This window comes from Pseudomyrmex gracilis, unplaced genomic scaffold (assembly GCF_002006095.1).
Source record: "Pseudomyrmex gracilis isolate BER0280 unplaced genomic scaffold, ASM200609v1 scaffold_17, whole genome shotgun sequence".
Taxonomy (NCBI): Eukaryota; Metazoa; Arthropoda; class Insecta; order Hymenoptera; family Formicidae; genus Pseudomyrmex; species Pseudomyrmex gracilis.
The window spans coordinates 619,717-634,023 of NW_018020601.1; the positions used below are offsets into that span (position 1 = coordinate 619,717).

Genomic DNA, 14,307 nt, shown 5'->3' on the forward strand with positions numbered 1-14,307 from the left:
GCACATACGTATATATGTGGTCTGACCAAATTTTATATTTTAATATAATCTACCTCTCTACAATTACATTTTCAAGTTTTTATTGTCTATCTGTAAGATCATCTTTTTTGGGACACGAGACGTTCCGAGTTGTTGTTTTGTGAAAATGTTTACACGTGTGAAATAACTCGGACAATCTCGTATCGCTCTCTCTCTCTCACACACACACACACACAAATATACAAGGGACAACCGTACACGATAATAAAAATCTTAAACTGAGTTTTTGTTTTTTACACACGCGAGAAGAGGCGAATAATGTTGTATTTAGAATACTAAAACCGTGTTAACATTCATTGTGAGAAAGGAATAAGAGTAAAAGAAAATTCAGAAAATTTAAAAAAAAAAAACAAAAAATGTGTTTTAAGTTGTTTAAATTGTTTGCAAAAAAAAAGAAATATTGTATTTAGCGTATCACCGAGTGTTTTATTTGAGATTGCAATTATCTACGAAAAAAAAGACGAGAGTTTTTTCAGTTTACTGAGATGTACATACACGCACGCGGAAATGATGTTGTAATTATATAACAATATAATTATATTTGATGGAGAAAGAGTTATCACAGACGCGTTTCTGCGACAAAAAAAAATGTAGTTCAACAACAAATTATTTAGCGAGCGAAAATACTTTGATTTGTCAATTCTTGTATAATTTTTAGGATGTATGGTTTTTCTTTTTTCACGCTGTCAAGAGAACGTCACAATTTCTTCTTATAATTTGTATTTTAGTTTTTTTCCTATATTATCTAGTATTCTGTGTTATATATCTTAATTACGTTTCTCGCGATTCCCCCCTTTCTTGAAAAACTGTATTGTTATAAGAGATAATATAGTTTATTTTTTGGACTGATATTTTTATAAAATAAATATATATTACGTGTTTTGAGTATATTTACAGCATGTTGTTGCATTTCTTAACATTCTTCTATTTGTCTACGTACGTAAAATACAGCCAATGCTTTTTTTTTTTTTTTTTTTATACACATACTTGTAGTTACATAAGCGCGTTTCTGATTATCACAGTCTTGTGGTTATGATATTCGACGTTTTAATCTCGCCGTTTGCATCTCGTGCCGTGTCTTTTGTCAACTCGGACAAAACTGTGATCAGATCGACGTCGTCGCTTGCCGACAAGATCGTCTCGTCCGAAAACGATTGTACGCTCTTTAGGACGTCGGGATTCGGTCGCAACATTATCAATCGGTTGCTGTTTCTTTCAAAGTCTCTTATCACCATATTAATGCCCTAAAAATAACAAGAACTAATTGCAATTTAACAAATTACATTAATTATTAATTTAATTATTAACAAGTCAATTTTGTTTTGAACGAATTCTTGCGCGCGATACCTGAGCACCGGTGAAGTCTATTTCGGAAATGTGCCCGCAATCGAGCACAACGTACGTCAGAGGTGTTTCTAAGGAGCTTTGATGGTCCGATAACGTTTTTGTGATATAAGTTCTCAGATAATCCACTGCCGGGAATGCAAGTCCGGCGGTTGGACGAACCAACACGTAGTTCATCGGACTCTGTAAAAACATTCTTTAACTATCTTTTCTTTTCTCTCTTCATAATTCTTAAATGTACTCTTCAACCGGACCATGGCTGAGTCACTTCTGATTTGTGTATTCTAATGAATAATCAGTCGCTTCGCGTATACACAAATAATATATGTATATTAAAATTTGTTTTAAATTATATAAATACAAGTTATAACTTAACACAAAATACCCATCGTTAGATTTCGAGTGACCCAGCCAGCGAAGGGCTGATCTCGAGCCTCGTTCTTTGTTTCGTCCACTTTTTCGGAGCGAGAATTGCTCAAAATCCCAAAGAATGTGTTTGTCTCTTACATTTCTGTGTTCGACGTGTATTTTCGGTCGTGCGTTGAGATATATCAAAATGACGAGATCGATTACCGTGCCTATCAGTATTCCTAGTTCGACTCCGGCCAACAGGCAAGCGAGAAACGTGACAAACGCCGGTATTAGATCACGTTCTATAAAAAAAAAAAAGACAAGCGGATCTCTTTATCGCATATTTAGCTTCCAGTTGACGTAAAGATATTTCGATAACTTTATATTCGTATAAAATCTATATAATTTGTATATATATTTACAATATCAATTTATAATAGTGTACAAATTATATATATAATTTATATATATATATATATATATATATATATAAAATTTACACATATATATACATAGTTGATAAAATTTTTGAATATACTTACTATTACATCTCCAAATCGGAAGTACTTTATCAATTTCCACCATAAATATCACCGCGCTGATTATGACGGAGCTTAACGTCGCTTTCGGGATGTAATAAAAGTACGGAGTCAACAAGCTTAGCGCAAGAATGACAAGAGTACCTGAAATATTTTGTGTATTTTAGTTTAGCCGTAATTTTCTTTTTTATGAGAACGTCGGATGTGTTGATTCTCTCGTTTCAAACGACTCGTCGACAATTTTAAAAACGTCTCCAGTTCGTGTAAAAAAAAAAAAAAAAACGATTAAGACAAACGGATCGTTAAACAGGGAAGTAACAGATCTTATCATCAGAGACGATTGCCACGAACGTTAGCAGTAGAATTTACCCGTGTATATGCCGCCCAAAGGAGTTCTAACACCCGAAGCGTTGTTTACCGCGCTTCTCGAGAATGATCCTGTGACAGGCATCGAGTGGAAGAACGAGCCGATTACATTGCACAGTCCGAGAGTTAGCATTTCCTGTGTGGCGTCTAGAGCCAATCCTTGTGCTTGAAAAAAGAGAGAGAGAGAGAAAATAAAACAATGAATAATACGCATTGCTTCTTCAATATTCTTTTCTCTATCGGAGTTTTAAGTGTAGAGAAAAATCACCGATGACGACATGCGACTTTATTTTTGAATAATATTTTTTTAACGAAGTTGAAAATAAAAATTTGGAAACACAAACTATTCTCCGTTCCAAAAAATAGAAAAAGGAATGTCTCTTTGAAAGTCGTCTGTGTCGCCGACGACGACTCTCCTCTGTTCAAACATATCTCGAAAGTGTCGTACAAAAGGCCTTCGCGATGGCGACGTTCCCGATAATGGAGATGAGCGGTATGATCAGGACGCCGAACTTGAAGTTCTCCATCATGTCGATGAAATTTTCGGTTTGATTGCCAACTGCTCTCGAGATCGGGGGCGGCTCGACGCTCGGCAAACCGGCATCGATGTGACCCGTGAGAACGAACGGCGCTCCGCCGTGCGTCTCGAAGATGTAAGATGCGACCGCGCAAAGAACGACCACGAGAGCGTTCCTGGCTGTACCGATCACCCAGAAAAGTCTACTCAGCGATAACTTTTTAGCGCCGACTTGATTTTTCCCCGCGCTTTTTCGGTCCTTCAAGTGCTGGAAAAGTAAATCGCATAATCGCGCGTCGCAACTGCAAAATTTTTGTAATTAAATAGAAAGTAAAGTAAAGAAATTAAAAAATATTTAAAAATAAAAAATATAATTTCTAGTTTAATTAGCAGCCATTAAATGTGTCTCGAAATGACCCGAACAGTTTGGAGGGAAAGAAGGGAAATGCACCTTCAGAAACAGCAGAATCGGAATGCAACAGCCGGACAGAATCAAATCCGGTATCTTGGTGTCGGCCACGTGAGTCGCCAGTTCGCGCCAGATTTCGACGAAGCTCTCGCCGTGAATGTTCAAACCCAGCAGATTCTTGATCTGGCTACAGGCGATGATGACACTCGCGGCCGACGTGAACCCGGACACCACCGGCTGCGACACGAACTCGACTAGAAATCCCAAACGCAAGATGCCGAGGAGTATCGTGATGCATCCCGACAGAAAGCAAAGCAAGGCCGCGTACTCGGGAATGCCTCTGAAAGAATTGTCAAAGTAGGGACGTATATGTGTGGCTTTTATTGCGCGTGCTCATTCACCGTGTCGCGCTCGCACTTTTTTTTTTAACACGAGAAATGCCGTTTGCGTAACGTAGCTTCGACAAATAATTCAACGACGTTATGTCATAGTTCGAATTTAATTCTCGCTTGCAATTAGCGCGCCGTTAAACGTTTTGTCGCAATTACTTATATAACTTTGAGCAACAACGTTATTAGAGTCACTACTGCTATTGTTTAAATTTTTTTTAAGCAGCAAAAAGTATTGATGTTCCGTTACCTCGCGTACGTCCACGTTAGCAGAGATATGAGCGCGGTCGGGCCGATGTTGACTTCTCGACAGGTTCCGAAAATGGCGTAAACGAAACTTCCCGCAAACGAACTGTAAAGTCCGTACTGCGGACTCAGGCCCGCCAAGCCTGCGTAAGCTATTGCCTACAGATGTTATATTTTTAAATAAAACAATATTAATAATTAACATATGATAATTAACTATATACACAATACAATAATATTAATATAGTTTTTACTTTTTAATAATATTTAGTAAATATTACATCTTTAATACGCTACTACATTATTGGATATCGCCAGAGGCGTTTGAAATAAATTACCGCGTCAAGATTTTTTTTTTTTCACTAAAGTTTGTTTTTGCTCAAATTTGATTGACAATTTTAATAAATATTTGTGATAAATATTGCAAATTCAAAATCTCGATATCGATTAAGTAAAATTGTTGTCACCAACGAGATTTTCAGTGCGATTTTTAATTTTGTTTAAATACCACGCGTGGCCTAATTTAAAAAGTACTTGAGGTATCAGGGTCATTCCCACGGTGAGGCCTGCAACAAGGTCGCCCAGCGCGTCTTCCGGTTTGTATCGCGGCAACCACTTCAAAATGGGAACTCGATTTTTGATCGCTCTTTTTAAATCGATCTCAACCATCGTTCGTGCCGTGTAATTCTTCAAAAACTTGAACAAGCGTGTTTCGCCTCGGTTTTAAAGAAATCTGCAAATCCGACGCAAATCCTGGTGTTGCAACTGACCACGCGTTCGATAACGATCGCTCACGTAAGCGCGATGCGCGTCTATTGCTAATTGATCGCGAGAAATTACGTCGAACAAACTTTGCACATTCCTCGCGAATACACCGCGCCAATTTTCGCCGAATATCCGCGCGGCACCGAACATCTCAGAAATAAATTAAACAAAAACAAAACTAAAGACGTAAAAACAGACGTTCGATCAGTTTCGCGGATATACCGAGCACTTTTTCTTCATTAGTTTCTCAGGTGATTGATTAAAAACACACTCAAGAAGACACACGTCAAAGACACATCAGTGCCTTCTCTCACTCGTAATTAAAACAAACAACGAATCGTATTTCCTCGAACGTACCGCGAATTTGACGCGAAAACACAATCGTCGCGTCCGATTATACTTGGGCTCGATCTCTACCTGTGAACGCCGATCGCGACTTAACGACTGTTTTGCACACTTACACAACCGTTTCTGCCTCTTTGCTACTTTGCCTGATCGCGACGTCCACACGACGTTCACGTGTTAACGCACGCGTTTCCTCTTTCCCCTCCAAGTGACTGAGATTAGTGGGTTCGTATTATGGTCAATTTGTTCGGCAAATTAATGCCTTTCATGGCACGCACACACACACCCTGACTAACGAGGCTTTTGGGTTCGCTGTCAGGTAGCCAATCAAAGCGACTGCAATTCTTTAATCTGTGCCTGTTTTTTTTTTGTGACAAATTTAATAAATAGTTCAAAGCTCTATACAATTAAATTAAACAATTAATTTCCACAAACTTAATCAATAATAAAAAGCTCTATGCAATTAAATTAAAAAAAAAAAAGATCACAAATAGAGAGCCAGACGCTGATTTGTGCCTTTCAAAAGCGATCGTTTCAACTTATTAGATTCTCGTTAATAGAAAAAAGAAAAAATCAATGAAAATCTCAAAAAAGATAAACTAATGTCAAAATTGCCGAAAAAAATGTCAATAAAATCGAGTCATCTCGTAGATATTCGTTTGAGTCGATCGTTGACATTTGAAACACACGTTTCGACAAGACTTCGCAATGACGTTTTGTCGTTTAAATTACGGAACATTCCTCACAATTATCATATAAATATATTTATACTTTTTTTTACAGGAATGTGCAATAACAAAACGCACAACGATATAATTGTCAAACGATTTGCACTAATTGCAGCATTACGAAATGTCGCGGCGACATTCCCCGATTATTGGACAAGAGCGCGAACACAAAATGTTTGACGCGTTTGTTATTGACGATCTTATATCTAACCGGTTTTTTTTTTTTTTTATCTTTTCCTTGACGCGAAGAAAAACCTTGATGCACCTGACGACACACGAGCAAGGACAAATTAAAATGTTTCCGTTAATTTTTTACCGCTCCGCTATTGTTCGCGACGTAAAAAATTAAAATTTTTACAATTACGCGAAAATGGAACAAAGTCAACATTTCTGTAATTTTTTTTTTTTTTTTAAATTTCTGTCTACCGATTCGAAGTAGCTAGTGACAATACGTGCCGGAAAGGTGCGAGAGATGGCGGGAGCTTCTTCTTTCTGTGGCAGGTGTGAAGATACCAGGAGCTATACGCACGGAAGATACAAAAATCTTACCGCGGAGGAAGAGAGATGGCGTCAATTTCGTCCGAGATTCGAACGAGCGAGCGAAAAGAAGATAAAATCGCAAATAAACGCGCGTTGGTCTCGAAACGCATCGCATTAGTTATTTTACAAATGCATTATTCATGTAACATATGTATCATACGGATTTATGACAATTCTTTTTATACGCTTCTCACGCGGCTGATTGCATTCCCCGACACGTTCTCGCGACGGATTATCGGATCGTATACGATCGTGCGGTATGTCATCGTGTCTCCATTGCTAATTGCCGCGCTTAGTCCTGTATATTAAATTAATATTTATCTCTCTCTCGCGCGCGCAAGGTCACAGTAGAAGAAGAAGAGGAAGAAGAGGATTGCATTTATCGGTCGTCGCGTCACTGCGACGGAATTTTGGCTGTAAACGTAACGGAACCGCACCGGCTCCTTAAAGGTGGTCTCGAGCGCCGTGCACATGGTACGAAAAAAAAAATGAAAAGGACGACGCAGTCATCGTAACGTTTTATCATCAAACCCGGATCTCCTCTTCCCGCGAGAACTTCCTTGTTCATGTAAACAAGAAGCCTTCAAAGAACGGCTCGACGGTTCTTCATCTTCTTCACGTGTTCATCCATCATTCCGCATATTCTGATGACTCACTGATAATTATGTTTTTTCTTTATCTATCTTGAGCACTTCCTCACGCTCTCCGCTCGAGAAGAGATCTTAATTAAATGTAAAATATATATATCTTCGCGGGTTTCAAAATCGCCTCTTGTCTTTGTTGTGTGAACGCGCGAATATTTTTAGCGCAAATTATATTGAACTTAATTGTCGAACTCATTGAATATTTAAGACGATAATTGCTACAAAAAATGTAATTATGTATTTTTAATTATATTTTTGTTAATTACGACTATATAATATATTGTGTGTGTATAAGTATTTTAAAAATATATAAAAAATATATTTATTTTACAACATGTATTTTTTATTATAATACAATTTATGTTAATAGTAATACACATGTGTAATTTAATATATTATTGTTATTAAATATCGGAACAAAATATGTTAAAATAAATTCCAGAAAAGAACCAAAAAACATGATCGATATGTGATTACAAACATACGTTAATTAGAATCTACGATTAGATTATTCACCAACACACCAACATCCAGGTTCTGTTCTACGACTTTTGTCAATATTGATCAAATGTGTTTTGCAACGTGATTAATAATTCGCTTGCTTTTAACATGAGGACAACAACTGTAAATTACGGCACATCTAATTTGACTAATTAAGAGAAGTTAAGCGTAAACGTATTTTACCACGAAGCAATGTGTTTAATTCAGTCTTCGAATGTTTAGCAGTAAATCTTCGGATGTTATCTTCGAAGGCTGACGCACAGTTCCTTAAATTTTCGCAAACATCCATATATTATTCGCGCTTATCTAGATTATTACGTACCTATTCCCACATCGGGACAGACTGGCGTCGCCAGTCTGGTATTCGGTGCTCGTGACTTTTCAGGAAATCCGCGAATATTAAAGTAAAGACCCTGTCGNAAANAAAAAAANAAAAAAAAAAAAAAAAAAAAANCCGGCTCACGTAATCCCGTAGTGTTTATCGATTTCAGAACCAAGGTTCTGTTATACGCGAGCAACCTTCGCGAGATCAAGTTCAAGATCGAAGATCCGCGCGAGTCACAATTAAAAAGAGGTGGGAGAATTCCTTCACGGTGACTGACTCCTCTGGGCCAAGGTTCTACCGGCTGGTTTTCGTAATTTTTTTACGTAACAATTTATTTACATCCGACGAATGTCTCGAAGCGAAACGCCCTTTCACGCGGGATATTAATTGACTGAGAAACATTTATTGACCGTTCCAGATTACGGCGGCGTCTATAGCTAGCTCGTTATCTTTATTGTTTGTGCGCGAAAAATTCTGCAACACTCTACAAATACATTTAGATTGTTGTATTTTTTGTTATAACAATCAGATTTTGTGCGATCCAATCGCGCTCACACACAGCCGGATAATAAATCAAGGTTCCGTTAGAGTCTTATTTGAGAAATAAAATATTCCGTTTTTTTTTTTTGTTTCGGTCGCGTCTTTATTAACTCATACATCAACGTTTCTAGCAAACAAACATGTTTGCTTGTACGGTGACGATTGCTCGAAAAAATGTAATTGTGTGAAACAACCTGTACGTTGCGCGCGTGGCCGAACTCAACGGTTAACTTATGTCCCGATCGTAAAATAGCCCACGACCAAACCAGATTCGAGGATCACACGAGGTGAATTTCCTTATTGCTCTTCGCGCGTGCGTGTGTGCGATTACATACGCGAATCTCTCTGCGCATTCGTGCGTTTGTATGTCAAGGAACATAATTTAGCAGTTATGCACATGCGCGGTCTTTCCTCTGAGATGTTCATTTGTTTAGATATTTGTTTTGTAAAAATAAAATTTAAGAAAAATAAAAACCCAAATAATCTCGCTCAGCGGTAAATTTGATCACGCGAATGTCAGATTAAATACAATTTACTTTAAAACACCTGGCGGTCTTAAAAACATTTTTCGAAATTACTGAACTTTTTACGAGCGCGTGAAAAGAAGGTTTTATTTAAAGAAATTCCAAATAAACTTTTGGTACGATTGATCCGTCGCGTTTTCGGTTGTTTAAAAATATCCTTGTTTCTTCGTGAGATTATTTTATTACGTCGCGATACAATGACATTGCGTCTGGACGCGCGCGCGCGCGACGATTTTGCGTCGAAGGAATTCCGAAGTAACGTTACGCTTCTTGTGGGAATTTCCAAAAAACCAGCTGCATCTTCTTAAACACCGCGCATTTGTTTACTCGATGAGTCGGCGCGCATGTGCATGCACACGCGCGGATGTTAATTAAAACGAAGCGTGTATAACCGTTAAAGGCGATCGCCTTCCGTGTAACATTAGTTCGCGCGGCAACGGCAGTTAGCAAAATCTCCATCAAAAATGCGATTAAACACACACCGTCGCGCGTTTACAACAAAGTAAGCGGCCAACATCATGTGGCGCGATGATTGAACGCGTATCGTTAGGATATTCCTCGCATCGATCAACGAGAAAATATCCTCCTCCGTTTTTTTTAGCATTTTAATGAATCGATAAATTTCGGCAACGCCCGCGCGTATCGAGAAAAAAGAAACTGCGCGTATAATGGACGCCGATTTTTTTGAATAAATATCAGAACAATTCAAATCTATTTAATTATTTATTTAATCAATTAAATCGCTGGACGATCGAGCGTTGAAAAAAAATCACAAACCGTGTGGTCGAAACGTCCACGCAAAAATTGAATTTCTCGATAAATTGTAAATTTTATAACACGCCAGTGTCCCCTCGACACTCTTCAATGTCACTCGTTACATTACTTGAAATCACGTCGAAGCTGTGTTTTTAATCATTTTGTTTACTTGTTGTTGAAAAAACACACCACGTCGTTATTGCCCTTTTCACTGCGTGCGCGAACGCGCGCTGAATTTAATCAAACAATACCTGAAGGATGCTAATACGCATTTTCTTTGGCGAGGACCCATCCTCTTTTGTAAAAAGGTGCCGTTACATACTTTGTTCGATAATCTCGAACGTCCGGTCTCGAAATACTCCGCGTCACTGAATAAATTTTCATCCGCGCTCAGAAGAAGAAAGGGCATGTGTGTGTGGGAACGCGCGCGCACTCTACTCGCCGTAAAGTAGATTTGTTTTTCGATCGAAGACACATTCGCGATCATAAAAAGCGTCCAAATATTTATCGAAACCGTTAATGTCTTTGACCTTCGCCACGTGTAAACCGCGTGTACAACCCGTTATGATAATTATTATTAATAGTGTTCTCGGCGATATTTATTCCGCGATATCGTTTCCGTCTGACTATCCTGTATCGATTATTTCGATTGCTATCGGGAGAAGAGCTCCCGATTTGATTAAGCGGATTTTCTTTGAAAGACGATACGCTCGAGAGACGCGTGTCTTAAACGATCGTTTTAAATACGTCAACATTGTCAACGTACGTCACATCAATTAACTCAAACTTGATGCGTGAAATATCAATGTACCGCAAACTCTAATCAACGATTTTGACCACGAAATCCAGTCCTTTTCTGGGTCAAGGATGAACGCGTCTTTAATAATATCGCCACGCCGCCGCGTATACGTGCTTGAGATTCTCCGGTCGATTTGCGATCGATATTTCTGTGTTTTGCGGAAAATATTAAAATTTGTAATTTTACTAATTAAAACAAGAAAGCGACACAATTTAGTTTGGTATTGCGATAACAAATAATCGAAGAAGACCAAAATGAGATCTTAATAAATTGATGTTAAATAAAATTTTAATTACATAAAAATAAAATAAATTTAAATAAATTCGTTACAATTAATTAATTGATAAAGACGCTCCGTGTACTATATTTCATTAAATAGAAATTGTAGAAGAATTGTACCCGAACATCTGGTGTTAGCTTGTTATTGCCATTTCCTTATTTCTTTTTATTTAAATATTCAACAAGCTGAAAACATATAATTAAATAGAAATTGTTTGTTGTAATTAACGTTCAACTTCTGCTCGTTTTTAATATTATTTTATTGTATTTTACAAATGAGCTATTTTCTTCTAATTTGTCTAGTTAATTAATTCGCGTGATCAAACATGCAAAAATATTTGCTCGATCTTCGCTAAGTGTCTCTCTTTTGTAATTTGTTCTAACATACTGTGTGAGATAAAGAAATCTTATTTTACAAGCTGTAAATGTCGAACGTTTTGCGAGGAAATCGTTGGAAAAAAAGGGAATCGTGTGTCACTGGCGACTCTGCGCTAATCTGTTCGCGAAGTGACGGCCGTAAGAACGTGAAGCCTACGACCGTACGGAATTTTATAGACCTCTAATGATAGCCGAGAGAGAGAAAGAAAGATAGACAGACGATGAGACTGTGATTCAGTCAGTTGCGCGTCCTTGGACGTCGATGGATCGAAAACAGAGTCGAACGAAGCGCGTCGAACAAAGCGTGATGATGATCTCCCGCCGATTGCGGGGAAACTGCGCGCGAGAAGAGAAACACAATACAAGGTAGAAGAAACAATCTCGTGCGCGCGCGCACGATTATCAGCTGTAATCGTTTGTTCGTAAGAAATATGCGAGGGCAACGTAACGCGTCTCGACGAAGGATATGTCATCATCCTCGAAGGCAATATCGCGGCAGGTCGAATGCGATAGCGCGGTGATGTGACAGTTATGTCGCTGCTTACGAGATACGTGAACTCATGCCAACGCGTCGCAAGTTGTATTGTTAAAATTTCAGATCGGAATTAAGGATAGAAAGGTTTGTGCGGCTGGTTCGATTCTGTCGGGCGCCGCTGCTGCTGCTGCCGGACAAAAAATGTCGGGAATGCTGAATGAATCTTTCAAGCAGGACGACTCGTTGTGCGCGGAATAAATGAACAGAGGCAGCAGCCTCGCGTCACCCGCTGCGCGTTGGAATCGATCAGTGACACTTTTACGGTCAATTCCGCGATGACCGCTAGGATCGAACACTCGTTGCGTCGATGTGTGGGATTTTTTTTCCTTTCCGCGAGATCCGTTAGAAGTACGAGACTCTCTTATCTAAATTTTCCAACGGTATTCGAGCGCGCGAAAATGTTTCTTTTCCGTGTGTTTGTTCAATACGAACGCGAAATCGACGCGTTTACCCGCCGTTATTACACCTGCCGGGCGAGACCGTTTTTTGTCTCTTGATATTTGACGCTTTTGAGGTGCGTTGTAAGAATTCAGATACCGGTCTGGAGGTAGAAAACAATAACCGCGACACTTGGAATTTTTGTCGGACAAAAACCGATAGTTTCTGATTTATTTAACACAGCCGTCAAAATGACAGGTTTCAGATCTAAAATAACGGAAATGATGCTTCGTCTAAATGTACGTTGGCTTTGACGGAGGGGGAAAAAAAATAAAATAAAATAAAAATTGGAAATTGTTACAAAAATTTTTGTAGCTCAAAGCTGTTTTTGTAAATGAATTATTCAAGAAATGGAAAAAAATGAAACAGTTTTTTGAATACTCGATTTTTTTCTCGCTGTTTTGTGTTCGTCACCTCCTCCAAAATTCATCTCCTAGTTAATCGACACCGACTTAATAATCGATAAACCAGTTACCGGGCAATGAGATGAGGTGACACTTTATGCGAGAGGAACGCGAACGAGACTCGCGCGCTCTCACCACCACGTGTATCTCCACGCACGGTGTGGTCTTGAAAAAAATACATACGTGATCAGCAGTCCGTGTATCCTCGAGTATTATAATGCTCGGCTCCCTCGTTATCATTAGCATACGTGCGTGTCGAGTCATTAAGGTAACAAATTACCTCGCGAAAAAAATCGACCGTCGAGTCATCACTCGAAAATTTCAATTGTCGAGAAGTTTTTTCTTTCACAAGTTTTTAGATTAGACGCCATTTTGTCTGCTTCTCGTTTGGTCGTCGGTGGCGACGTGTATAATCGCCGTTCTAATGAAATTCACGCGTAACTACCGGCCTGGCCAATCGGGAGGCGGATCCGGGGTGGGTTTCTTCATTTTTACCGAGAAACGCCATCTCGCTATCGCGCGCATGCATCGATAATGCGATATAGTTACGTAGAATATACCCTCGCACCCCTCTTTTGCAAAAACCAACCGAGAGAATCAACACCGAAATTCGCGGTGTTCGTTTTGTTGCGAGAACGGAACCGCCCGGCGCGGTTTTCTCGACGCTGACGTTAATTACCTTCGCGTTGCGCGCGTACAGGCCGGCGTACGTGCGAGGGAACCTGAATTACGGGGTCTCTGAACGCGCGCAAAAAATGCGACGCGGTGCGTCGGAGTTGTGCGCGTTGTTGTGCGAGCGAGAGAAGAAAGAAAAAAAGATGCGCGCGCGAAGGGACGCGAAAGAGCCGAGTTGGTTATTTATAAGTTAAACCGAGAGAGGCGTGTACGCAAGCGTATAAGCGCTTCTAACTACACGCTTGCTCTCTTTCTTTCGTTTCGTTTGTTTTTTTCTCTCTCCTGGTTTCGCGAGCCAGATCGAGCGAGCCAGAGGAAACCATCTTCATACGATCATGACGTTACACGTGCGCGATGAATCCTCTCTTGCGCCGAGACAGATGACCTCTTCTTGTTCCGCGCGATTTCCATCTCCGAGAAACAACGGATTCGCGCGCGCGATTTTCCGACGACGCAGTGCAGACAAAAACCTGACGATGCCGGTTTTTCGCGTAGAGGAGACAGAAAGTGACATTCAAGATTAAATTATTTAAAACAAAAACAATATAGGAAAATATTAAAATTGCAATGTAAAAAACTATATTTCGCACATTTTTCGTACGTGGGTCCGGCGCTTTGGCCTTACATTATTTCTCTCGTGTAATTGATATATAATTGCTAAGGTTAACCCTGGAGGATGCGCTGTATATTTAAGGAGGAGTCTTATATGGTTTGTGTGCATAATAACTGTTCATCACCTAGAAATATTATATAGAACGCGCACACGCGAAAGTGTGCTTGAAATATTACAAGACGACTTGAAATCTCACCAGATCGTAAATCATCCCGTCCTTTTACCCTGTACCTACGCATTTGCGTGTCGACGAGATAATTCATCTTTCAAATATGCGGCGAACAGATTTTTTTTTGCCCTTTCTTAATGATAAACGCC

The 14,307-nt window shown here is 39.3% G+C and overlaps 1 protein-coding gene across 2 annotated transcripts; it reads right to left on the minus strand.

Moving 5' to 3' along the window:
- Nucleotides 1–10: 10 nt before the first annotated feature.
- On the minus strand, nucleotides 11–10,200 carry LOC109864166 (sodium-independent sulfate anion transporter-like). 2 transcript variants are annotated; one of them, XM_020445124.1, is made up of 10 exons: nucleotides 10,120–10,200; nucleotides 4,735–4,933; nucleotides 4,205–4,359; nucleotides 3,608–3,905; nucleotides 3,088–3,424; nucleotides 2,643–2,804; nucleotides 2,277–2,417; nucleotides 1,891–2,036; nucleotides 1,387–1,566; nucleotides 11–1,283 (listed from the first exon to the last, which is right to left on the minus strand). In XM_020445124.1, the coding sequence occupies exons 2-10, from the start codon at nucleotides 4,867–4,869 to the stop codon at nucleotides 1,056–1,058; spliced, it is 1,782 nt and encodes a 593-aa protein (XP_020300713.1). In that variant the 5' UTR covers nucleotides 4,870–4,933; nucleotides 10,120–10,200; the 3' UTR covers nucleotides 11–1,055. The 2 variants fall into 2 exon arrangements, with proteins under 2 accessions (XP_020300713.1, XP_020300712.1); XM_020445123.1 differs by lacking the exon at nucleotides 10,120–10,200 and having other exon boundaries at nucleotides 4,735–5,665.
- Between the last annotated feature and the right edge of the window lie 4,107 nt (nucleotides 10,201–14,307).